Below are 27,949 nucleotides of genomic sequence, written 5' to 3' on the forward strand. Positions count from 1 at the left end.
ACCACAGATGACTTTGGCATCATTATTTCTGGTGTTATATTCCTGATCACCACAATGAACACTGCTACATATCCTATCCAGATTTCAGAGTGCTTGAACCTGTGCTGCAGAGTACGGACATGTAAATACTAAACTCTCATCATGGTTTCACCTTCCCAGTGTTGGCAGATTCCAAAATCCTATCCTGAGTAATGGTCAATACCATTGGTCTAAGCTTGCAGATACTGTTGTGAGACTATGCAGACTGATACATAGGGACTCTGGAAAAAGAGGACAATAATTGATAAGGACCAGTTAGGCATGTACAGCTCTGGTGCTCAAATATTTAGAACGTTGACCTACTACTTATTGAACCCAAGCATTACCGCGCTACTCCGATCCTATAAATGTCATGTCTAACACAATGCATAGCACAGTAAACAGATCCATACCATCTATTTTAGGTTTGGGAATCTGTGTAGCTCTGATCTATAAGTTTGAAGATCTGGAGCAGCTGTCCACAATCTGTTTACTCTAAGTTTCCCAGTGTCCACTGACTCCTTACTAAAATGTCTCATCTTTTAGGTAGATAGGAATTTCTTGCTCTTGTAAAGCTTACTAACAACCCCTTTTGAGCGAAGTTGTGGAAATTCCAGGGGGCAAGTACAAAGAAACAATTTTTTAATAGTAGTGTCAACAGGGAAGCACTGGGAAACCACCAGGACGAGGAAAGGCTAGTAGTTTACCGCAGGCTTAAACATGAATATCAATAATATTTCATAACGCTCCCAAGCTGGCTCCATTTTGGTAAATTTAACATATGAATGGAAGCTTCGGTTCTGATGCTGTATAAATAGATGGATTATTTCTCAGATAAAGACAAAAACAGCTATCATCTGATGAGATCCCCCACAGGTCAATGTCACTTTTCAGGACTATTCCTGCCTTTTGGACAATTGAAAATTGAGAGTCATTATGCCATTCTGGATAAAATTAGACTTATGAGTTAGCCTTCCCTGCAACAGAGTTCCTCGAGTTTAGTTCTCCAGTACAGAATTTTATCAATAAGTTAGGATTAAGACGTTAGAAGATGTCCAGGGTTTCATTACTTAACATTTATTAAGAAATGCAGGACTCCTTTAAGTCACTCTTTTGCATGTCAATGGTAACTTAGCTGGGAACAGAACATTAAAGAAACTACAAATCGTAATAGTTCTGGTTGTAAATGAATAGGAAACAAAGATTGTATTAAACCCAGGAGAGCATAAAGCATAATAGCTAACACATGACTTTTGTTCTTTCAGATCCAATAAATACTTTAATTGCATGAACTAAAACGCAGACTTTCATAAGAAATACATTTAAAAGTCCAACTTTATTTAATTTATACACACACACTACATATATATATATATATATATATATATATATATACATACACACACATACACATATATACATACACACACACACACTACATACACTACCGTTCAAAAGTTTGGGGTCACCCAGACAATTTTGTGTTTTCCATGAAAACTCACACTTTTATATATCAAATGAGTTGCAAAATGACTAGAAAATAGTCAAGACATTGACAAGGTTAGAAATAATGATTTTTATTTTAAATAATAATTTTCAACTTCAAACTTTGCTTTCGTCAAAGAATGCTCCATTTGCAGCAATTACAGCATTGCAGACCTTTGGCATTCTAGCTGTTAATTTGCTGAGGTAAATCGGGAGAAATTTCACCCCATGCTTCCAGAAGCCCCTCCCACAAGTTGGATTGGCTTGATGGGCACTTCTTGTGTACCATACGGTCAAGCTGCTCCCACAACTGCTCTATGGGGTTGAGATCTGGTGACTGCGCTGGCCACTCCATTACAGATAGAATACCAGCTGCCTGCTTCTTCCCTAAATAGTTCTTGCATAATTTGGAGGTGTGCTTTGGGTCATTGTCCTGTTGTAGGATGAAATTGGCTCCAATCAAGCGCTGTCCACAGGGTATGGCATGGCGTTGCAAAATGGAGTGATAGCCCTCCTTATTCAAAATCCCTTTTATCTTGTACAAATCTCCCACTTTACCAGCACCAAAGCGACACCAGACCCTCACATTACCTCCACCATGCTTGACAGATGGCGTCAGGCACTCTACCAGCATCTTTTCAGTTGTTCTGCGTCTCACAAATGTTCTTCTGTGTGATCCAAACACCTCAAACTTCGATTCGTGTGTCCATAACACTTTTTTCCAATCTTCCTCTGTCCAATGTCTGTGTGCTTTTGCCCATATTAATCTTTTCCTTTTATTAGCCAGTCTCAGATATGGCTTTTTCTTTGCCACTCTGCCCTGAAGGCCAGCATCCCGGAGTCGCCTCTTCACTGTAGACGTTGACACTGGCGTTTTGCGGGTACTATTTAATGAAGCTGCCAGTTGAGGACCTGTGAGGCGTCTTTCTCAAACTGGAGACTCTAATGTACTTGTCTTGTTGCTCAGTTGTGCAGCTGGGCCTCCCACTTCTCTTTCTACTCTGGTTAGAGCCGGTTTGTGCTGTCCTCTAAAGGAAGTAGGACACACCGTTGTAGGAAATCTTCAGTTTCTTGGCAATTTCTCGCATGGAATAGCCTTCATTTCTAAGAACAAGAATAGACTGTCGCGTTTCACATGAAAGCCCTTTTTTCTAGCCATTTGGAGAGTTTAATCGAACCCACAAATGTAATGCTCCAGATTCTCAACTAGCTCAAAGGAAGGTCAGTTTTATAGCTCCTCTAAACAGCAAAACGGTTTACAGCGGTGCTAACATAATTGCACAAGGGTTTTCAAGTGTTTTCTAATCATCCATTAGCCCTCTAACACAGTTAGCAAACACAATGTACCATTAGAACACTGGAGTGATGGTTGCTGGAAATGGGCCTCTATACACCTATGTAGATATTGCATTAAAAAACAGACGTTTGCAGCTAGAATAGTCATTTAGCCATGTATAGATTGGATTTCTGATTAATTTAATGTTATCTTCATTGAAAAAACTGTGCTTTTCTTTCAAAAGTAAGGTGTATATATATATATATATATTAGAAACCCCCTATAAATCACCCCATTTTGAAAACTGCACCCTCAAATTATTCAAAACAGCATTTAGAAAGTTTCTTAACCCTTTAGGTGTTTCACAGGAATTAAAGCAAAGTGGAGGAGAAAATCTGTTTTAAAAAGGGGTTTTCCCCATCAGAACGGAATAGTAGTTACGGAAACACTGCTTCCATAACTGCCATTCACTACTATGGGAGCTACAGAAAAAGCGTAGCTCAGCGAGTTACGCTATTTCCGTAACTGCCGACCATGTAATCAGGAATTGGCCAGGAGGCAGGAGCACAAAAAGCTAGAACGGTGTTTAGGGGACCTCGTTCTAAAGTTAGGTGCGGGTCCCAGAAGTGGGACCCGCATCTATCTGACATTTATGACATATCCTGTGGATATATCATAAATGTCCCTCATGGGAAAACCCCTTTAATCCATTATTTTCTGTAACACAGAAGGTTTTACCAGAGAAATGCAACTCAATATTTATTGCCCAGATTCTGCTGTTTTTAGAAATATCTCAACATGGCCCTAGTGTGCTACCTGACTGAAGCACAGGCCTCAGAAGCAAAAGAGCACCTAGTGGATTGTGGAGCCTTCTTTTTATTAGATTATATTTTAGGCACCATGTCAGGTTTGAGGCGGTCTTGTGGGGTCAAAACAGTGGAAACACCCCCTTCAACACTGGCAAACTACACCCCTGAAGGAATTTATCAAGGGGTATAGTGACCATTTTGACCACATGTTTTTTTTGCTGAATTTAATGGAATTAGGCCATGAAATTGAAAAGCTAAAAATTTTTCCGATAAAACGTGGAAATTTTTTATTTTTACAAGGAATAAAAGGAGAAAAAGCAACCCAACATTTGAAAAGCAATTTCTCCCAATTATGGCAATACCCCATATGTGGTCATAAACGGCTGTTTGGACACACGTCACTGCTCAAAAGGGAAAAGCACAATTTGGCTTTTGGAGCTAAAATTTAGCTGGAATGGTTTTCGGGTGCCATGTCGCATTTGCAAAGCCCCACCTGGGCCAAAACAATAGGAACCCCTCAAAAACTGCACCTTTAAGGAATCTATCTAGGGATATAGTGAGCACCTAGACTCCACAAGTATTTTGCAGAAATTATTGGAATGAGGCAATAAAAATGAATATCAACATTTTTTCCCACTACCAAGTTGAATTTTTTTCATTTTCACAAGGGATAAAGGAGAAAAAGCACCCAAACGTTTGTAAAGCAATCTCTCCCGAGTACAGCAATACCCCATATGTGGTCATAAACTGCTGTTTGGATACACGGCAGGAGCGCTATTTGACATGGAGATTTGGCTTGGGATTGGTTTTTGGTAGCCATGTCGGCATTTGCAAAACCCTAAGTTTCCAGAGTACAGTGGAAGCCCCCAAGACGTGACCCCATTTTAGAAGCTACACCCTTCAGGACATTTATCATTTGCCTGGACATATGACAGGCTTCAGAAGTGAAGAGCGCCATGCGCAGTTGAGGTCTATTTTGGTGATTTTCACAGCAATGACACACAATTGCAGGGCTCTGAGGTCAAATAGTAAAATAAACCCAAAAAAGAAAAGAAAAAGAAAAAAGATCCAGAAATATATGCAGGCACTCTCAGGTATAAACAATTCATATAAAAATCTATTTTATTTAAACCTCCGAATGATTTCAGATATATCAATATATACATACAAATATTATATAAAAAAATCTCCTGACCATAAGAGATGGATAACAAGTGATCTAAAACACCTGCACATGTAGATAAATTCAATCATATGCTACATTTGTTCTCACTAAGCATAGGGACAAAAAAGAAGAAAAAAAATATAATCTGAACAGTCACTGGGTTGTGTTCACACTTGCGTTTTTTGACAAAATAAATTTTATCATTTCAAGGTGGCCACCATCCCTATTTGCAATAGGTAGCATTCTTTTTTGAGTAGTAAACTCCTATGCGTAGGAGATTTAGACCCAGGAAATGAATAATCCTATGGTACATAAGCTGTTTTAACGGCAGATTTGTATGTTATTAAGCTCTTCCCTCCTATTTCATGCAGCCTTATATTTTAAGGATGATAGATAGTTATAGGCAGTCTATTCAATAGACACAAGATCTCAATAGAACCCACTCCATCCTCTTTGTTTAAGGGCGAATGATTTTACCAGACTTTATCTGGAGGCTTATGTTTTTACCTCTGATGTTCAGGTCAGCCTCTGTGATCCATATGCAGGAGCAGTCTATTCATAAGTGGGACGGAAAGACCTTCCAAAGAGAAGTCCCAGGCTGTATGATCATCCGTATAGCAGACCACTTTCAAACTCCACTGCAAAATTGGATAGCCGGCGACTTTTTCCTTTCAACATCCACTCAGACCATAACGTGCGCGAGGAGATACACAGTCCGGGAGGGCAAGAGCATATGCCGGTAAATGAGTGAACTTCTATTCACATGGTGTTTCCTTCCATATCGTGTCTCCAAATTTGGTCAGGGATTTGCAGGGCCAGGTAAGGACGTCACTACCTGTCCAGCTTGATTAGATCCATTAGAACAGCTGACGCGTTTCATCCCTACACGGGATTTCCTCAGAGCCGTTTTGGCAAGTGTAATCAAGGGCATTGTATTTATAGTGTCCCAAACGTTTTTTATTGGTTCCTCCATTGCAGATATCAAGAGGCTTCATTTCATATATATAGACAAAATGTGTATAGATTCTTTGTACATTGTATTTATTCACAACTTATAATTCGTTCCAAAAAGAAAAACTTTTCTTTTGCAGGTTATTCTGAACGAATAAACAAGTAATTCATTTTATTATAAATCCATATCTATATAATATTCTATTTATTCGCGTAATAGCGGAGGATCAGTGGCACACCTTCAAAAGGAACTGAAATATTCCAATGGTTCAAACATAAGTAGCGAAAGGTAAAGAACATTTTTGCGATAGTGCTATCATTACAGATTATATATTTATTATTAACTAATAGTGGGACGGGCAAAGAATTAATTATCCTCCCCCAGTGGGACCATTCCAGACATACAACCAAGATCTCATCTTTTATAGCTTCATGCACTATCGCGACTATACAGTCTCTCGGAGAGGGCAGGGAAACCAGGCCTCATGCCAAAAGGCAATGAAACCTGTGTCCCCACCCACTCCAAGATTCCGCAAATCCATAGCCAATAACCACAAGGAAAATTCCTTTAGTAAAACATTCTTGGTGCAAAGTTTTTATTATCATTCCATATAGGACAATCCTTTTTCATTTTGTGTTTCTCCACTAGTTGTATAGAGTGCCTATTCCTAAGGACGTATAATTATTTCTCCTATCATAATATTTCATATGCAAATTTCTGATCACACGAGAAGTTTTTTGAAACAAAAGTCAAATCCTCTCCATGTTCCAAAATCAAATCATTCCATATTTTTGAAATACTTTATCCATTTGTTTCAATTATTTTTATTATAATTTTAAAGTTTTTATTTTCATCACATCCCAAAATTAGAGCCCTTACATAGGGATATCTAATATATACTGGAATCACCATTTATTTTAGGGAACTATAAAGGAAAAGGGGGGGAAAAAAAAAAAGTGGAAAAAAGGCCCATATGTTGTCATCCTATGGTATTTGGAAATCCTATAGAGAACAGGAATTTATGTCATTCCATTTTCAATAATTGGGAGCAAGTGGAGACTGCTCAAGACGCTGGTAACACAGCCATCCCAGAAGTGATCAACCCGCTCCCAACACTGTATATTCAGAGGAACATATTGAATTTTATTTCGTTGTTAAGTCCCTTGGGACTTAAAGTCCCTAACGTATAAATCCACATAGTCTCCTTTTGTAGGAGTATGCGATTCCGATCGCCCCCTCTTCTATCTTCAAACAATTGATAGATTCCCATAAATTTCAAACCAACAGGTGACTGTTGATGGTGTGTCTTAAAATGTGCTGCAAGTGGGTTCTTTATTTCCCCCTTGGTGATATCTCGGATATGTTCATTTATGCGTATATGTAGCTCACGTTTTGTTTTCCCGATATATTGTTTCCCACAAGGACAAGTAACAGAATAAACCACCATCATCGAGCGACAATTGATAAAATTATAAACTTTAAATTCTTTTTTGTGTTCACTATCAAAAAAGGTATCTGATTTTGTTGCATACTTGCAACACCTACACGAGCCACACTTAAACATCCCCTTAGGGCGTTTTTGCAGCCATAGGTCCCTTTCTGGGGTATTTCTCTTGAATTCAGAACTAACCAGTTTATCCCTAAGTGTAGGTGCCCTTTTGGGGACCATACTAGGGATATTCCCTACTATTGAATTAATCCTTTTGTCCAATGTTAAGTATGGCCAGTTCTTTATCATAAGGTTCCGCAATATATCCCAATGAGACCCAAATCTGGAAATAAATCGAACTCTATTATCACCATTATCTCCCTTGTTTCTCCTCATAATTTCCTCTCTACTTTGTCTAAGTGCTCTGTTGTATCCTTTTTTAATAAATTTTTTTAGAATACCCCCTGTTAATAAAACGGGAGGAAAGATCTTGAGCTTCATTTTTAAAGTTCTCAAAGTCAGTGCAATTCCGACGAATTCGAAGGAACTCACTGATTGGGATCCCCCTAATTTGAGAAGGCAAATGATGGCTACTTGCTGCCAATAAGGTATTACCCGATGTGGGTTTTCTATACGTAGTTGTTTTAAGTCTATTTCCATGCCTATAAATATTGAGATCAAGAAAACTTATGGTGTTTTTACTGTGAGTAAACGTCAAAAGGATCCTTTTGACGTTTACTCACAGTAAAAACACCATAAGTTTTCTTGATCTCAATATTTATAGGCATGGAAATAGACTTAAAACAACTACGTATAGAAAACCCACATCGGGTAATACCTTATTGGCAGCAAGTAGCCATCATTTGCCTTCTCAAATTAGGGGGATCCCAATCAGTGAGTTCCTTCGAATTCGTCGGAATTGCACTGACTTTGAGAACTTTAAAAATGAAGCTCAAGATCTTTCCTCCCGTTTTATTAACAGGGGGTATTCTAAAAAAATTTATTAAAAAAGGATACAACAGAGCACTTAGACAAAGTAGAGAGGAAATTATGAGGAGAAACAAGGGAGATAATGGTGATAATAGAGTTCGATTTATTTCCAGATTTGGGTCTCATTGGGATATATTGCGGAACCTTATGATAAAGAACTGGCCATACTTAACATTGGACAAAAGGATTAATTCAATAGTAGGGAATATCCCTAGTATGGTCCCCAAAAGGGCACCTACACTTAGGGATAAACTGGTTAGTTCTGAATTCAAGAGAAATACCCCAGAAAGGGACCTATGGCTGCAAAAACGCCCTAAGGGGATGTTTAAGTGTGGCTCGTGTAGGTGTTGCAAGTATGCAACAAAATCAGATACCTTTTTTGATAGTGAACACAAAAAAGAATTTAAAGTTTATAATTTTATCAATTGTCGCTCGATGATGGTGGTTTATTCTGTTACTTGTCCTTGTGGGAAACAATATATCGGGAAAACAAAACGTGAGCTACATATACGCATAAATGAACATATCCGAGATATCACCAAGGGGGAAATAAAGAACCCACTTGCAGCACATTTTAAGACACACCATCAACAGTCACCTGTTGGTTTGAAATTTATGGGAATCTATCAATTGTTTGAAGATAGAAGAGGGGGCGATCGGAATCGCATACTCCTACAAAAGGAGACTATGTGGATTTATACGTTAGGGACTTTAAGTCCCAAGGGACTTAACAACGAAATAAAATTCAATATGTTCCTCTGAATATACAGTGTTGGGAGCGGGTTGATCACTTCTGGGATGGCTGTGTTACCAGCGTCTTGAGCAGTCTCCACTTGCTCCCAATTATTGAAAATGGAATGACATAAATTCCTGTTCTCTATAGGATTTCCAAATACCATAGGATGACAACATATGGGCCTTTTTTCCACTTTTTTTTTTTCCCCCCCTTTTCCTTTATAGTTCCCTAAAATAAATGGTGATTCCAGTATATATTAGATATCCCTATGTAAGGGCTCTAATTTTGGGATGTGATGAAAATAAAAACTTTAAAATTATAATAAAAATAATTGAAACAAATGGATAAAGTATTTCAAAAATATGGAATGATTTGATTTTGGAACATGGAGAGGATTTGACTTTTGTTTCAAAAAACTTCTCGTGTGATCAGAAATTTGCATATGAAATATTATGATAGGAGAAATAATTATACGTCCTTAGGAATAGGCACTCTATACAACTAGTGGAGAAACACAAAATGAAAAAGGATTGTCCTATATGGAATGATAATAAAAACTTTGCACCAAGAATGTTTTACTAAAGGAATTTTCCTTGTGGTTATTGGCTATGGATTTGCGGAATCTTGGAGTGGGTGGGGACACAGGTTTCATTGCCTTTTGGCATGAGGCCTGGTTTCCCTGCCCTCTCCGAGAGACTGTATAGTCGCGATAGTGCATGAAGCTATAAAAGATGAGATCTTGGTTGTATGTCTGGAATGGTCCCACTGGGGGAGGATAATTAATTCTTTGCCCGTCCCACTATTAGTTAATAATAAATATATAATCTGTAATGATAGCACTATCGCAAAAATGTTCTTTACCTTTCGCTACTTATGTTTGAACCATTGGAATATTTCAGTTCCTTTTGAAGGTGTGCCACTGATCCTCCGCTATTACGCGAATAAATAGAATATTATATAGATATGGATTTATAATAAAATGAATTACTTGTTTATTCGTTCAGAATAACCTGCAAAAGAAAAGTTTTTCTTTTTGGAACGAATTATAAGTTGTGAATAAATACAATGTACAAAGAATCTATACACATTTTGTCTATATATATGAAATGAAGCCTCTTGATATCTGCAATGGAGGAACCAATAAAAAACGTTTGGGACACTATAAATACAATGCCCTTGATTACACTTGCCAAAACGGCTCTGAGGAAATCCCGTGTAGGGATGAAACGCGTCAGCTGTTCTAATGGATCTAATCAAGCTGGACAGGTAGTGACGTCCTTACCTGGCCCTGCAAATCCCTGACCAAATTTGGAGACACGATATGGAAGGAAACACCATGTGAATAGAAGTTCACTCATTTACCGGCATATGCTCTTGCCCTCCCGGACTGTGTATCTCCTCGCGCACGTTATGGTCTGAGTGGATGTTGAAAGGAAAAAGTCGCCGGCTATCCAATTTTGCAGTGGAGTTTGAAAGTGGTCTGCTATACGGATGATCATACAGCCTGGGACTTCTCTTTGGAAGGTCTTTCCGTCCCACTTATGAATAGACTGCTCCTGCATATGGATCACAGAGGCTGACCTGAACATCAGAGGTAAAAACATAAGCCTCCAGATAAAGTCTGGTAAAATCATTCGCCCTTAAACAAAGAGGATGGAGTGGGTTCTATTGAGATCTTGTGTCTATTGAATAGACTGCCTATAACTATCTATCATCCTTAAAATATAAGGCTGCATGAAATAGGAGGGAAGAGCTTAATAACATACAAATCTGCCGTTAAAACAGCTTATGTACCATAGGATTATTCATTTCCTGGGTCTAAATCTCCTACGCATAGGAGTTTACTACTCAAAAAAGAATGCTACCTATTGCAAATAGGGATGGTGGCCACCTTGAAATGATAAAATTTATTTTGTCAAAAAACGCAAGTGTGAACACAACCCAGTGACTGTTCAGATTATATTTTTTTTCTTCTTTTTTGTCCCTATGCTTAGTGAGAACAAATGTAGCATATGATTGAATTTATCTACATGTGCAGGTGTTTTAGATCACTTGTTATCCATCTCTTATGGTCAGGAGATTTTTTTATATAATATTTGTATGTATATATTGATATATCTGAAATCATTCGGAGGTTTAAATAAAATAGATTTTTATATGAATTGTTTATACCTGAGAGTGCCTGCATATATTTCTGGATCTTTTTTCTTTTTCTTTTCTTTTTTGTTTATAATGTCTTCAGAAATGGCACCGTGCTGTATTTACATTGCTTTTTCGGGTACAATTGGGGGTATGGGTTAGCCATAACCTCTTTTTGCTTTTTTGAGTAAAATAAACCCCTTAGACGTGACCTTTATTTTGGAAACTACACCCATTTTAAGGGGTGTAGCGGGCATTTTGACCTCACAGGTGTTTCTCAATTCGAAATTAATACGCAGCGGATGGTGCAAAGTGAAAACTGCAATTTTCTGCTGATATGTCATTTTAGTGCCCAATATGTTGTGCCCAGCTTGTGCCACTGAAGACAAATATCTCAAACTGTTAATCGGGTTCTCCCGGGTATGGGAATGCCATATATGTGGACGTAAACTTCTGTTTGGGCATGTTGTAGGGTTCATAAGAGAGGGAGCACCATTTGGCTTTTGGAGCACAGATTTTGCTTGGTAGTTGTTCTGTTTGGGGTTTTACTAGTATTTCAGTTTATAATGTGGGCGCATATGTAATCTGTGCGGAGTACATCAAGGCATAGGTAAACTCTGCGGAGTACATCATGGTATAATAAAGTGATATAATAATGCGGTAAATAAATAATATTCCACAGATGTGTGGCCGGTGTCGCACTGATAAATGGGTGCAGATCTTCTCAGCTTTTGGAACCCTCTACACAATTTTGCGCTGCCATATTCTGAGAGCCAGAACATTTTTATTTTTTCTCCACCGGAGGACTTATTTGTTGCGGGACAAATCTGTACGGTTTTCATTGGTACCATTTTATGGTACATGCAATTTTTTTTGATCACTTTTTTATTGTGTCAATTCTGACAAAGTTTTCTTTTCTTTTTTAGTTTTCACCGTGATATAAATTACAATTTTACTTTATTCTGCGGGTCGATACAATTACGGCGATACCGTATTTATATAGGTTTTTTTTATGTTTTGCAGCATTTGCACAATAAAATCACTTTTTTTTTAATTTATTTTTTGTGTAACAATGTTCTGAGAGCCATAACTTTTTTTTTTCCCCCAGTCAAAAAAAGCTGTAAGGGCTTATTGGTACTCTTTTGGGGTACTTGTAACTTTTTATTCTATGTTTGGGAAGGAGTGGTGACCAAAAAGATAGTATTGTTTTTATATTTTTGCGGTGTCGACCCTGCGGGAATACGAATGCCGTGATACCAAATATGTGTACTTTTTTTTTTTTATATGTTTTCTCCTTATTTCCATAACAAAAGACTTATAAGTTGAAAAAACAAAAACTGCCTTTTTTCCTATTTGAACTTTTATTTTTAGACTTTTGTACAACATCTTTATTACCTTCTTTTTGTCCCACTAGGGGACTTGAAGGGCTGCACCTCTGATCTTTATTCTATTGCATTGCACTACCCACGTATTGCAATGCATTAGAGCTGTCAGTCATTCACTGACAGCATACCTATTAGGCTCTGCCTCCGAGAGGACCATAGCTAGGCGTCCGGGAGGACCATAGCTAGGCCTCCGGGAGGACCATAGCTAGGCCTCCGGGAGGACCATAGCTAGGCCTCCGGGAGGACCATAGCTAGGCCTCCGGGAGGACCATAGCTAGGCCTCCGGGAGGACCATAGCTAGGCCTCCGGGAGGACCATAGCTAGGCCTCCGGGAGGACCATAGCTAGGCCTCCGGGAGGACCATAGCTAGGCCTCCGGGAGGACCATAGAAACCATCAGCACACACGCACTCGCATCACGGCGATGCCTATTGTTTACAATCACTAAGATGCTGCGATCGCTTTTGATCATGACATTGAAGTGGTTAAATAGCAGAGAGCGAAGCTAGCTCCATTCCCCGCGATTACAGCAGGGTGTCAGCTGTAAAATACAGCTGACACCCATGGCTGATGGCGCAGGCTCCGCTTCAGAGCCTACGCCATCTTCTTTTCGTGATCGGAGGCCTTTTAGACCCAGTCTCCGGGCAGGGCCTAACAGGCCTTTGTACTAGGCAGACAGGAGGCCATTGTTAGGCCACCGGTTGCCAAAGCAGCCATTGGAACCCTGCGATTGTATCGCGGGGTTCAGATCTGCTAGTAACCCCATAGATGCAGGGCTCGCTTTTGAGCACTGCATCGAAGGGGTTAATCGGCCGGATCGTAGGCTATCTCCGGTCATGGCCCTGCAGCAGTGATGGCGTTAAGCTATCACTGCTTTAAAACTGTGTGCTGACACAGCAGCCTGTTAACGCGATTGTAATAGTACGCCATAGGGCATTACGGGGCAAATTACATTTGTTCTATATACTAGTCCTTCTCAACGAATTAGAATATCAAAAAGTTAATTTCCGTAATTCAATTAAAAAAGTGAAGCTCATATATTATATAGATTCATTACACACAGAGTGATCTATTGTCAGCATTTTTTTCTTTAATATTGAGGATTATGGCTAACCGTTAATGAAAACCCAAAATTTAGTGTCTCAGAAAATTAGAATATTATATAAGCCCAATTTAAAAAAATATTTTTAATACCGAAATGTTGGCCTACTAAGAAACATGTAGAGTATATGCCCTTAATACTTGGTCGATGTTCCTTTTGCATTAATGACTGCATCAATTCGGCGTGGCATGGGGGTGATCAGCCTGTGGCACCGCTGAGGTGTTATTGAAGCCCAGGTTGCTTTGATAGCGGCCTTCAGCTTGTCTGCATTGCTGGGTCTGGTGTCTCTCATCTTCCTCTTGACAATACCCTATAGATTCTCTATGGGGTTTAGGTCAAGCGAGTTTGCTGGCCAATCAAGAACAGCCATACTGTGGTTATTAAACCAGGTATTGGTACTTTTGGCAGTGTTTGCAGGTGCCAAGTCCTGCTAGAAAATGAAATCAGCATCTCCATAAAGCTTGTCAGCAGAGGGAAGCATGAAGTGCTCGAAAATTTCCTGGTCGTCAGCTGCACTTGATATAACACAGTGGACCAACACTGTTGCTCAGTGATCCAAAGTTCTGTTTTCAGATCAAAGTAAATTTTGCATTTCATTTGGAAATCAAGGTCCCAGAGTCTGGAGGAAGAGTGGAGAGGCGTCAATCCAAGTTGCTTACGGTCCAGTGTGGAGTTTCCACAGTCAGTGATGGTTTGGGGAGTCGTGTCATCTGCTGGTGTTGGTCCACTGTGTTATATCAAGTCCAGAGTCAACGCAGCCGTCTATCAGGAAATTTTTAGCAACCTGGGCTTCCAGAACACCTCAGCAGTGCCGCAGGCTGATCGCCTCCATGCCACACCATGTTGATGCAGTAATTTATTCAAACAAAGTCCCAAGCAAGTATTGACTGCATATACTGTACATACTTTTCAGTAGGCCAACATTTTGGTTTTAAAAATCATTTTTGAAATTGGGCTTATATAATATTCTAATTTTCTGAGACACTAAATTTTGGGTTTTCATTAACTGTTCCCATAATCATCAACATTAAAAGAAATAAATGCTGGAAATAGATCACTCTGTGTGTAATGAATCTATATAATATAGGAGTTTCACTTTTTGAATTGAATTACTGAAATAAATTAAGTTTTTGATGATATTCTAATTCATTGAGAAGGACTAGTATATTGAATGAAAAGAGTTTGGCTACCTAGGCCCTTAACTGGAACAACTTCTGTTGTGAAAATGAATACACAGCCATATCCTCAAAAATGAAACTGCAGCTGTATGATAGGATCTTAAGTAGGACAATTTACTCTTCATTCCAGTAGTAAAGGCAGTCCACAACAAAATGCTAATACAGAAACCACAGAATTGCAGGAAACTAGCACTAGCCTGGAATATCACGTAGAGTTTCTTCTTTTTTCAACTATACCATGACATTAGGTAACAAACCTCTGAAAAAAGATCGATTAGCTTTAGATGCGCAGTCTGATAAATCAATCTCTGGTCTTACAGGCTGGACTCCCACACTACACTACAAAGCAGAAAGGTCTGTGGACAAGGCTGGGTTCGCTGGCCCTTTTCTGTTTTTGGTGGAGAAGATGCTGGTGAACACTAACAGCTGTTCCAGCCAAGTATAAAGACAGTGACTGTTTGTTGAAATCTTTCAACCTGCTGGGGTGTTATGAGACACAGACACCGAGTCAAAGAACTGACTTAATGAGCCTATGTGCCAGCGAGCTGCCAGTACACACCAGAGGAGCTGATTGATGGTCAGTTTCCTTAGGACGATGCTAAATGCAGATGGAATACGAGCAGCAGGGACCGAGATCACATATCACAAGCAGCATATGAAGACTTCACAGTTCGGGCCAAAAGAATCTACAAGCACATCGTGTGTCAAAGTGTCTGCATGAAAAACTCACTAAACAGGCAGCCGTCTTAATTCACACAGTTACCCATACAATTAATTACATTTGACGTAGCAGATACATAAAACTGGAAGTCAGTGATGAGATGTTCTCCTAGCACAGAGCAGTATTCACAGGACTGCAGAATATCTTCAAAATAAAAGTCAAAATCTTTCCTCTTCGGTTCTAATCCCTGAAATACCTTCCGACACATCCTTAAATGGACACTAACTTTTCAAACAACTTAGGATAATCTTATACCGGATATGGATCCACTTTGTAATTTACTTACTATTAAAATGTAGTTGTTTTATCCATGCAATTTCTGTGTGAAGTTACTGCCACTTGGTGTCTCCCTTCCAGTTATTAGCGGTCAACCCCCTGTTGTCAAGCAACATCTGTCCCTAGTTACAGAGCAGAGTGTACAGACTGCAGGAAGTGTGTGTGGGGGGGTCTCTAAACTGCCTTCCAGTATAAGTCTGTGGAGAGGGTAGGGGGGCAAGAGGGAGCAGGGAGAGAAAAAAAACAGACACGCTGCCCAAAGAAGTCTACGGAGAGGGGAGGAACAGGAGGAAAAAGAAAAAAAGAGGAGACCCAGACACATTGCTTATGGAGAGGGGAGGTGGAGCAGAGTGAGATTGATACACACAGACACACTACAGCTTCCTATTAAGTTCTATTTCACCCAGTACTGTCTTCTCAGCTACACCACTCATTACTGCACTATAATGTCCTCCATGCTGCTGTAGCTTCTTTATATATCTATGTGAGAGATGGGAGAGCAGGATCTTCCTCTTCTCTGTGTGTAGCGTATATAGAAAACTTGATAGCAGTTCGCATCCGCCCACTAGCTCAGAGAAAACAGAGAATCAGTGATAGGGCCTGCAGAGGGGAAGATTGCTAAATAATGCAGAATACAAATCATTAAACTTCCAGAAATAGTGTTATTCCTCATGTATACCCATGTGACAAGCTTGTTCTGAAAAGTCCCCTGAAAAGCAAGGTACGCTTGAAACTTTTTCAGAAACCACATCCAGCAATCTCTGCACTGTACAGCCAAAGTACACTAACAAACTGCTTGCAGAAAGGGGATTATTGTATGTAACATCTAGCATCTCCCATCAAAATGATAAAATGACAGAGTCTAATGCATTATTCTAGAATATAAAGTTTATATTTCTTCAGAATTAAACTTTTACGATTACTAAAGTGCTGATCTGTCAAACTTTGTAACTTATGAGCTGAGAAATTTATTTTACCATCAGTTGACATGTATAAGCAAAGAATTAAACACAAACAAACTGTTTGCTGACAAGCTACATGAAACATCTGGAAATGCTGAAGAGGAATAGCAGAAACCACATGTAAGTGTTATAAATAAAAGATTAGTTAATATATATTTCCTCTAAAGGAAGATCAGCAAAAAAGGATAAGCATGGAAGATAGCTCCCTTAGGCAGAGCAGTAGATACAGGATACGGTTCTCTTCCAGGGTTTCGTCTAATTGACCAATGCCTATCAGGTCTGTTTCTAAATTTGTCACCATAAATGTTTAATAAACAAGCGGTTTGGACTTTTAATAGGGTTCTAATGTTTCAGTGATGACCAATGGTGGCCCTCGTGTGCCTGATGTTTGGACGCCCCTGATGTAGGGAACGCAAAGTCATTCGTGCAAAATAGAAATAAAGGCTACATTACAAAGTTACTTATTTCACGACTAAACTGGTTTATATATAAAATTTCCTTTCAAATTACAAACAGAAAATAAGAAAGTTGGAGAATTTAACACTTAATTATAATTCAGGAGCAATGCCCTGTATCTGCTGTAATATAACACAAAGATGACTAATACAGAATGATCACTCCCTTCTTCATCGTCATCTTAAATGTCCATACAGCAAAGTCAGCCAGCCATTTATCTTCGGACATACCATACAGACATGTCACATTCACATGATGACATTTGTGGGTGAGCCGTGACTCCCACCAATTCCTCAAATGAGAGGGCTGCGGCAATCTGTAGAGCCTACTGAATGCCTTCTACGCTGTACACTCCATCGAAATCCCAAACAATCTCATCATTTCATGTATATTAATCAGTTCAGTAACACACAGCATTTCAAATATGTAACAGCTTAAAATATGCTACCGACCTTCTAGGAAGAGCGTAACAGGTTAAATATCAAACATCCTCACTGCTAAAATGATTTTCATTCCTTCTGGGATGTTTTTCACGTTTTGTTTTTTTATTAGCGTTTGGAAAAAGCAAAACATTCCCTGTTTGGAACAAGATTTTCCAAAAAAACATCATTCTTAGTTTGTTTGACAAACAAATTATCTTAACCTAAAATTTAATCTGAAAAAGCAAGAATAGCTGGGATGTGCAATTATAGTTGACACACTTCATAACATAAAGTTATGTTAAGAGACTTCGAGTGGGAAGATTGTGCAGCCGCTCTTGTTCCATAGTGTTGAAGTACAGAATGTCTGGCAGCAGAAAGCCTGAGATCATCTGCCTCTCATTTCCATAGTTGATCAGTAATGATCCCGCTGTGATTATACCCAAAACCCGTGATTTATGAATAAAGCTTATGGCTACTGAGGAACCTAAAAATATGCCACATTTCCTTCCCTAGTTGTGATGGTTGATAGTTTCTATTTTCCTCTAGGATTTCTCAATAACAAGAAGAAAATATGCGACAACTTCAACAACATTGACACTGAGGAGGCTATACCAATACACATCATTATAGGATTTTCAACAATCCTATAAGGTTGCATAACACACACACATATTATTATATTTAATTAGAGTAAAGCTGGTTCCTTCCTACCAGAGTATATTTTGCTGCTTAGACCAAGAACAAGGGTCTATTTTCAGGTTAGGGACCCACTTAAAAGAGGTCGCCTTGTCGTGGCAGGTGGGCTCACACAATTTGATCAAAATGTGCGCTAAGAACCTCACTTTTGTCAGTAAATGTAGAAGTATTGCAAATTTATTTAAATATAGTGTTTTAGGTAGTCTTCGCGTTCGCAGAGTGCTGTTGCAATGTTTTTTTCTTTACATGTATTGTTTGCAGTCACATCATACGGGCACCTGCACATTTTTGATTTTGTTAGGATGTGCTGACCAACATTTTTAGTGGTTTATGTTGTATATGTGGGGGTGGTGAGTGCCTCCATTTTTGGTCGTGCACTCCTCCCATTTTGCCCAAGGGTAAAATGAGTAAAGCTGGTTCCTACCTAGCCCGAGTATATTCTGCAGGCTTAGACCCAGAACATGTGTATTTTTAGGTTATGGACCCACTCAATCACCATAACATTAAAACCACTGACAGATTAATAACATTATATTGTTACAATGGCACCAGTCAAGGTGTGTGACATATTAGACAGTGAACAGTTAGTTCTTAAAATTGGTGTGTTGGAAGCAGGAAAAACCAGAAGGCGTTATGACAGAGCATCTTTGACAAAGGTCAAATTATGATTGCTAGACGAATGGGTCAGAGACCACTAAAACGGCAGGTGTTGTGAGGATTTCCTGGTACAAAGTGGTTAATAACTAATAAAAGTAGTCCAAAGAAGGATAACATGCAAACCAGCGATCAGCGTCATGAGTCCTAAAGCTCATTGATGTGCATGGGGAATGCCCTGGGCATCCAGTACCCTTTTCCCCTTCTTGGCAACTTCGCTACATGCATACAGACAGTTTGATGCAACATTTGGATTTATATATGCTCATGTTGAGGATTTAGTGGACTTGCAGGGGTTATTTCTTGGCCACTTATCAGGGTGGCAACCCCCAGGAGATTGGGTCTAGCATGTTTGTGCTATTTTAAAATTATGTGGTGTATTTACTTCTAATAAAATATATTTTTCTGTAATGCGACTTAATAGTATATCCACTTTTCTTCTTTGCTTTTTTGAATTTTCTTGGGGTATGTGGCAACATTGGTGCGGTTCCTGCTGGGGGTAGTAGTATAATCAGTGAACTATGTTTCAACTTTGTTTTAGCCCTATTGATCAGGAGGAAGGTAAAAAAATAATAAAGAAAAAAAAAAAGAAAACAACACAAACGTAAGGCCAGAGCCAATCTAACCTAATAAAGGGAAACATTTCTCTCCTCATCACTGATTGCGATCATCCTGGATCAACATTAAAATAAAATTGACATAAAAGAGCTGATATTTTTTCGTTCTAGGACATTATCTATGCCTTTTTTAAAGCCATCTAATGTTCCTGCTGTGACCAGCTCCTGCGGTAGACTATTCCAGATTCACAGTTCTCACGGTGAAAGGAGGCAGATTGAAGATTGAGCAATTTTTCTACAGACAGATGGATTGCCCTGAAGAAGAAATGTCCCCAAAATACTCTTTGGAAAGAAGGCAGTGTGAGATGCTCTGAGCAATGTTCTGTTGTGAAACCTTCGTTGCTGGCATTCATGTGGATGTTACTTTGACACGTACCCCCTTACCTAAACATTATTGCAAATCAAGTACCCCCCTTCTTGGCAATGCTATTCTCTAATGGCAGTGGCCTCTTTTAGCAGGTAATGCGCCCTGGCAGACTGAAAAAATTGTTCAGGAATGGTTTGAGGAACATGACAGAGTTAAAGGTGTTGACTTGGCCTCCAAACTCCACAGATCTCAATCTGATCGAGCATCTGTGGGATGTGCTGGAAGAAGAAGTCTGATCCATGGAGGCCCCACCTTACAACGTAGAGGTCTTAAAGGATCTGCTGCTAACATCTTTGTGCCAGATACTACAGGACACCTTCAGAGATCTTGTAGAGTTTAAGGGTATGTGCACACGATAGCAGGCATTTACGTCTGAAAAGACAAACTGTTTTCAGGAGAAAACAGCTGCCTCGTTTCAGACGTAAATGCTCCTCCTCGCATTTTGCGAGGCTTCTCGGACAGCCGTAAATTTTGAGCTGTGCTTCATTGAGTTCAATGAAGAACGGCTCAAATTACGTCTGAAAGAAGTGCCCTGCACTTCTTTTGCCGAGGCTGTAGTTTTACGCGTCGTCGTTTGACAGCTGTCAAACGGCGACGCGTAAATGACAGGTCGTCTGCACAGTACGCCGGCAAACCCATTCAAATGAATGGGCAGATGTTTGCCGACGTATTGTAGCCCTATTTTCAGACGTAAAATGAGGCATAATACGCCTCGTTTACGTCTGAAAATAGGTCGTGTGAACCCAGCCTAAGCCTCAACAGGTCAGAGCGGTTTTGGCAGTACAGGGGGGGCCCTACACAATATTAGGCAGGTGGTTTTAAGGTTATGGCTGATCAATGTAGTTTAGCAACCTAGCACGCATTTGTTATAGGGGTCCTCCAGTTTTTCCTAAAAAGGAATGATTGAACTGACTAGATTATATACATGAATATGATCTACATACAAAGCATTTGAAGTCACAACCAATATTATAAAACAGGGTTGCATTTACAATTTGGTTGGTTGCAACAGGATCCATTCAACAGACTTGTCAACAGCCACACAACATTTTAGCAAAACTCTTATAATGCAATTCTTGAAGCATTTGTATTTTACATCATATTACTGTACAATGTCTGGAGTCAAGACTACACTTCCTCGAATGGAAAATCACTAAAGGGAGGTCTTTGACGACATTGCGCCAGCAAGAAATGCTGGGAGAAATTTTGCAGAATTGCGATTGCATGTATTGGTGCCATTGGGCAATAATACATGATGTTACCCTAGATCCGAGAGAAGAAAAGCAAAACTTCAAAAGGATAAGTTATTTTTTCATTTAATGCAAATAAACATTAATGAATACATTTTTTTCTAATATACATTGGGGAAATATATCAAAAGGGATACGTCAGTTTTCTGGCATAAAAACTTGCAAATTGTGGCGCATGCCATAGTTGGGTTAAAATTTGCAACATTTTTACTTTCGGAAAGTGGCAAGAAAATGGGTGGGGTTTATCCAAAGAACAACAGATTTACTTAGAAACTGGTGCAAGTCTACACCTGCTATGCAGGTGTAGATTTGCATTTCTGTTGCAATGACAGCCAAAGACGTGCCAAATATATTTAGCGGTGTGGTTTTCCGCCTATGTAATTTAGTTTATGACTGGAGTTTGACACGCCAGTCTTAATATATTCTCCCCACTGTGTTTTAAAGGGAATGTGTCGATAGAAATTTTTATTTTTATTTTTCAGTTAAACAATTAGTATTTTTAAGTGATTACGCACTGTTTTCATTTTTCTAAATTTTTTCACAAGTCAGGAAATATTACAAAATAGATTATAATTTATAACATTTCCATGTGCTGGCCACTAGAGGGAGCAGTTCCCAAAACTGCAGCATGGTCACTGTGGTAAAGCAACCTCATTGACTTATGCTGCAAATTTGGGGTGGACACACTCTCCTCTAGTGTCCTCACACAATCCCCCTTCCCTTCTTCTGGCTAGTGCCAGGAGAAGGAAGGGTTTGAATGTCTTCAAACCTCCTACACTGTGTGCCGCCATTTTCTGAGCGACTGCACAGTGCTAGGAGGATTAGATACAGAGCTCAGCAGACCGTATAACACGAACATACACAAACATAAATTACCTGCTCCTGCCGCTGCCTCCGTTGGTCTACGCTCCTCTTCCTTGCGCCTTCGCTTCGTTGAACATATGGCCGGAAGTCGTCATCTTACAGTGGCTTCCAGTCCACATGAAAATGGCGCCGGATTTCGCTCTACGAACGAGCTACGTTTTGGTCTGTGTGGGAGCGGCGCATGCGCCGTTCCCACACAGACGGCGCACGCAACTGGGAATGGAACTGCTCCGGTTTGCATTCTCTATGGGGATGTATGTGCCATATTCCATCTCTGTATGTGTCGCTAATCAACACATACAGAGATGAAAAAAAAATGGCAGCCCCCATAGAGAAGTAAAAGTAAGAATACATTAAAAACTGAAAAATGAGAACACAATTAAATAACATTTTTGTTATTATATTAAAAGCAATATAATAAAAAAAATATATAAATCATGACACCTTCCCTTTAATTTGTCAAATATTCGTTTGCTTTCTGTGACTTAGTCCAGTGCTCAGCTGAGAAATAGATACAATTGTATTCAGTATAGACAATGCTCTGTGAGCTAAATACAATCACAGCACAAAACTCTGGTGGTTTGCTACAATGCATCATTTTTATCTCACAGAGGATGGCCTGACTGGATACAAAAACATCCACTTCTCAGCTGTGAGCAGGACTAATGAGAAATCCTATGTAAACAGCAGAGAAGATTAAACGTTTACCTTAACTTTAAAATCGAAGCAGAGCTGTACTTGTGGCCATAAGCAGAGACAGAGATCTAATCACATTAAAGTCAATCTTAGGGTATGTGCACACACACTAATTACGTCCGTAATTGACGGACGTATTTCGGCCGCAAGTCCCGGACCGAACACAGTGCAGGGAGCCGGGCTCCTAGCATCATAGTTATGTACGATGCTAGGAGTCCCTGCCTCGCTGCAGGACAACTGTCCCGTACTGTAATCATGTTTTCAGTACGTGACAGTGGTCCTGCAGCGAGGCAGGGACTCCTAGCATCGTACATAAGTATGATGCTAGGACCCCGGCTCCCTGCACTGTGTTCGGTCCGGGACTTGCGGCCGAAATACGTCCGTCAATTACGGACGTAATTGGTGTGTGTGCACATACCCTTACAGCGGCCGTTGCATCCAGTGGCGTTTACTCGTTCATCTGCTGATCGTTCCCGTTTACACGGGGCAATTATCGACAATGAGCGTTATATGAACGCTCGTCTGCCCGATAATCGTCTGGTGTAAAACCCCCTTAAAGGGAAGCTGCCACGACATTTTTTTTTTATATATAATATTGCTTTTAGTATGTCATTAAAATAAATTTTATTTATTTGTGTTTTTGTTTTGTACTTTTTACTTTCTTTTACTTCTCTATGGGGGCTGCCATTTTTTTTTTTCATCTCTGTATGTGTCGATTAACGACACATACAGAGATGGAATACGGCACATACATCCCCATAGAGAATGCTCCCACACGGACCAAAAGAAAGGTCTTTGGTAGAGCGACATCCGGCGCCATTTTCATGTGGACCGGAAGCCGCGGCCGGACAGTATGACGACGACTTCCGGTCGCGGCTTCCGGCCATATGTTCAAGGCAGCGCAGACACAAGGACTAGGAGCGGAGGCGGCAGCAGGAGCAGGTAAGTTATGTTTGTGTATGTGATGTGTGTGTATGTTAGTGTTATACTGTCTGATTACCACTGAATCTAATCCTCAGAAAATGGCGGCACACAGTGTAGGAGGTTTGAACATTCAACCCCGTCTTTTCTCCTGGCATTAGCCAGGATAAAGGAGGGGGGATTGTGTGAGGACACTAGAGCGAGTGTGTCTACTCCAAATTTGCAGAATAAAGCAATGAGGTTGCTTTACCACATTGCCAATGCTGCAATTTTGGGAATTGCTCCCTCTAGTGACCAGCACATGGAAATGTTATAAATTAGAATCTAATTTATAATATTTCCTGACTTGTGACATTAAAACAATGTGTAATCATTTATATACTAACTGTTTAACTGAAAAAAAATTAAAAAAAAATTTTTTGCGACACATTCCCATTAAGTTGTTCCATAGAGGATTTGAAACGATTTGATCGGTCTCACAATATGTAGTTAACAATTTGACTCTTCACAACAAAGGACTGACCTTGATATGCTCCAAAACTGCAGTGGCCACATTAGTATGTAAATCTATGAGCCTCTTCTTCTCTAGAAGTTCTGGAAGAGAGCTGAAAGGAGAGAAGAATACATTAAAGAATTTCCAGGCAGAAACCCCACATTGAAGTTACTCTTACCTGGGTTTCTAGGCCATAGAAATATTGAGGTTCTGTCTCCATGCTGCCTCCAGTAAATGACTACCAAGTGACGTTGTCATGAACCACCCTGGTATCTGCACGAAAGTCTGCTGGAGTATGTACAATACAGATACATGGGTACATGGGTAGCACATGGCAATACCACTCAGTACTTATAAGCCAGGGGATGCAGGAAGAGAGAACTACTGCAGAGGACCTAGGGATACAGGTAATTAACCCCTTAGTGACCAGCCTATTTTATGCCTTAACGACCAAGCAATTTCTTTCATTTTACCATCGCCGCATGAAAAGAGACATAACTTTTTTATTTTTTTGTCGACTAAACTGTATGAGTCCTTATTTTTTGCGGCATAAGTTGTATTTTACAATGGCACCATTTTGGGCTACATATAATATTTTGATTCAATTTTCTAACATTTTTTTGGAGGGAGAAAAGAAAAAAAAAACAGCAATTCCACCATTGTAGTATGTATTTTAAATTTACGCCGTTCACCGCGCGGTGTAAATAACATGTTACCTTTATTCTATGGGTCAGTACGATTATAGCGATACCACATATGTAGAGCTTTTTTTTATATTTGACTACTTTTGCACAGTAAAACCCTTTTGAATTTGAATTATTTGTTTTTGCATCGTGGCATTCCAAGAGCCGTAACTTTTCTATTTATCCGTTGATGTCGCAATATGCAAGCTTGTTTTTTGTGGGACGAGATTTCGTTTTATTGGTAGCATTTTAGGGTACATGAGTCTTATGGATTTACGGTTATTATTTTTTTGGGGGGGGGCAATGGAAAAATAGCCATTCAGCCATTGCTTTCTGTGGGTTTTTCTTCGTTACGATCGCGGTGATAACAAACATGTATATTTCGGTTTTACATTTTTGCTAAATAAAACCACTTCATGGAAAAAAAATATTTCTTTATGTTTTTTTTACGGTGTACCTTTAATACTTTTCTTTTTCACATTTACTTATTTTTTTCATTCCCACTAGGGGACTTCTATGCCGATATAATGCTTTTGTATACTTCGTACATTACTGCGTTTCAGTGTAAAACTCTGCCTCTTGCACGACTTAATAGGCATATAGACAGGCAGGCCTGGGGGCCTTTGTTAGGCACCTGGCTGCCATGGCAACCCATCAGCAGCCTGCGATCGCATTTGCGGGCCGTTGATGGGTGACAGGGAGCCCTAACCCTCTGTAAACCACTTAGATGCTACGGTTGCTATGGACCACAGTATTTAAGGGGTTAAACAGTCGCAATATAAGTAAACTTCAATCGCTATCATTAGAGCAGGAGCCTGACTGCCATCAGACAACCGAGCGCTCGCTCCAGCCTGCTCGGGACACCCGTGTAGGAGTTAGACTAGTCTGCGGCGAAAAAGCGGCAGCCTAGCCTAAGGCCTGTTAGTGACCTCCGTGAAAAGTCATATTGGTGGTTACGAACGGGTTAAGAATTCAGGGGACGAGGATGGCTTTTTAATTTGTCTGAAATTTAACTTTAGGAACAAAATGAAGAATTAAAACGAATAATAAATATGGAATATATCCAAACAACGATAAAAAAAAAATAAATGGAAAAAACCTGTTTTGAACAAACCTGTTTAAGTTGGGTGCATCGCATAAGTGCTATTTCGATTGGACAGATGGCATCTACAGCATAATGCTTCAGATATTCCCGTAAAAACTTTCTATTCTCTCTAAATATCTGAGATTTTTACTGGGCTTGTCAGCACTCTCCTCCACATCAGCAATTTGTCAATGGCAGCTAGTGCCAATACAAAGCTAAAAGATAGTAGACAATTTAGATAGCATACTAAGGCCCTCTTCACATCTAGTTTTTGCCCTATGTTTCTCATGTACGCTGGAAAGCCAAACCATGATGTGAAGAGAGCCTGAACATGTACCTTTTCTCATCAGGGACATTTATGCCATATCCACAGGATATGGCATAAATGTGAGATAGATGCGGGTCCCACCTCTGGGACCCGCACCTATCTCTAGAACGGGGCCCCCTAAATCCTGTTCTACCTTTTTCTGCTGCAGCTGCCTCCCGGACACTTCCTGACTATATGGTCGGGAGTACGAAAACAGCGTAACTCGCTGAACTACGCTGTTTCCGTAAGTCCAATAGAACGAAATGGTAGTTACGGAAACAGCGTAGCTAGCATGCTACGCTGCTTGCGCAACTGCCATTCACTACTATGGATGCTACGGAAAGAGCGTAGCTCAGCGAACTATGCTGTTTTCATACTCCCAACCATATAGTCAGGAAGTGGCCGGGAGGTAGCTGCCGCAGAAAAAGGTAGAACGGGGTTTAGGGGGCCCCCGTTCTAAAGATAGGTGCGGGTCCCAGAGGTGGAACCCGCATCTCACATTTATGACATATACTGTGGATATGTCATAAATGTCCCTGATGGGAAAACCCTTTTAACCATGCAGGCTGTGTGTCATATGTTCTGCAAAAGCAGTAGACAGAACTATTGTTCACATAACGATTAAATTCACATTGCACCAGTAACTACCTGACAGCGGACGTAAGTTTTGCCGTGTTGTCTGACAACATACTGATAGCACCTTCATCTTCACCTTCCAAGCCCTGAGACAGAGAGATCAAACATAAACTGCAGGATCATAGAGCATAAATCTTAATTTACAATAGTAACCAAAGAATATAATATCAGAATATATACCTGTGCATACAATAATATTTTACAAATATACCTAGAAGTACGGTACACTGTTCTTTCACTGAACAATTCTACATAACATTAAACCAGTTTGTATTTTCGGTCAATATCTTATTTTGGTATCCTACAATAAAACATTATTGTTATTTCATGAATAATGCCTATTAATCTATTCTTATTCAAGACAATTCTATTCTGACTATGGTGTTCATATGGCAGATCTCTCTTTTTTGTATGTAGTACAGGCCACCAATAAGTGATTCCTCTTCAGGCTAAAAGGTCTTGTATCATCCTCTGCTTCCTAATCTCCAGGACAATCCTACTAACCCTTAACTTTAGTAGCCAAGGAAGGATATCCCAGAGGCTTCCACACATTCTATATTGATCAATCGTTAGGACAAAATAAAAAAAAACATTACAATTAGGAAATTGTGGGTTGCTAGTGAGCAAAAATAGCACAACATATGAAGTATTGCTGCTGCCAGGGATACAGCTGAGCCTCAGTGAAGAACCAGGAAACTTTTTAAGATGCCTCTTGAGGTTGTTCCCACACAATCATTACAGCTTAAATGTTTTTTTTTTTATATATATATATAAATAACATCTCTGTATCTACTACAAACTGAATACTCCAGTAGTGTTGCCACAGATGTTGCCTAGCTGGGAACCATATCAACAGCAGCAAACACCACAACACGAGTATCCACTCCTTATCTGAAATTAGCATTTGTAGACACATTTATGTATTATATACAATAAACTGCTTCTTGTAAACGTAATTGAGTCAACTTAAAGGACAATCCCTACTTGTTAGAAAGGTCCCCTAACAATAAACTGACCGCAAAGTGAACCCCCCCCCCCCTCCTCTGGGACCCCAGCAGTCAGCTGTAATCTAGGGGGAAACCAGGCAGCAAGTGTTCAATTTATTGCAGCGGGACCAGAGGAGAAATTAAAACCATGTAGTGAAACAATCTATTTGTTTTTATTTTTTGGATTGTAGATTT

The 27,949-nt window shown here is 39.7% G+C and overlaps 1 protein-coding gene across 1 annotated transcript in view; it reads right to left on the reverse strand.

The window, feature by feature from the left end:
* The window catches only part of SCFD1 (sec1 family domain containing 1), a 141,744-nt gene that overhangs the window by 32,060 nt on the left and 81,735 nt on the right, over positions 1-27,949 (reverse strand). Inside the window, exons 13-14 of the mRNA XM_075844681.1 lie at positions 26,781-26,854; positions 24,089-24,170 (exon numbers count right to left, since the gene is read on the reverse strand). Of these exons, the coding sequence (XP_075700796.1) occupies positions 24,089-24,170; positions 26,781-26,854 (156 nt within the window). The remainder of the gene's footprint in view (positions 1-24,088; positions 24,171-26,780; positions 26,855-27,949) is intronic.

The sequence above is a fragment of the Rhinoderma darwinii genome, chromosome 12, assembly GCF_050947455.1.
Source record: "Rhinoderma darwinii isolate aRhiDar2 chromosome 12, aRhiDar2.hap1, whole genome shotgun sequence".
Taxonomy (NCBI): domain Eukaryota; kingdom Metazoa; phylum Chordata; class Amphibia; order Anura; family Rhinodermatidae; genus Rhinoderma; species Rhinoderma darwinii.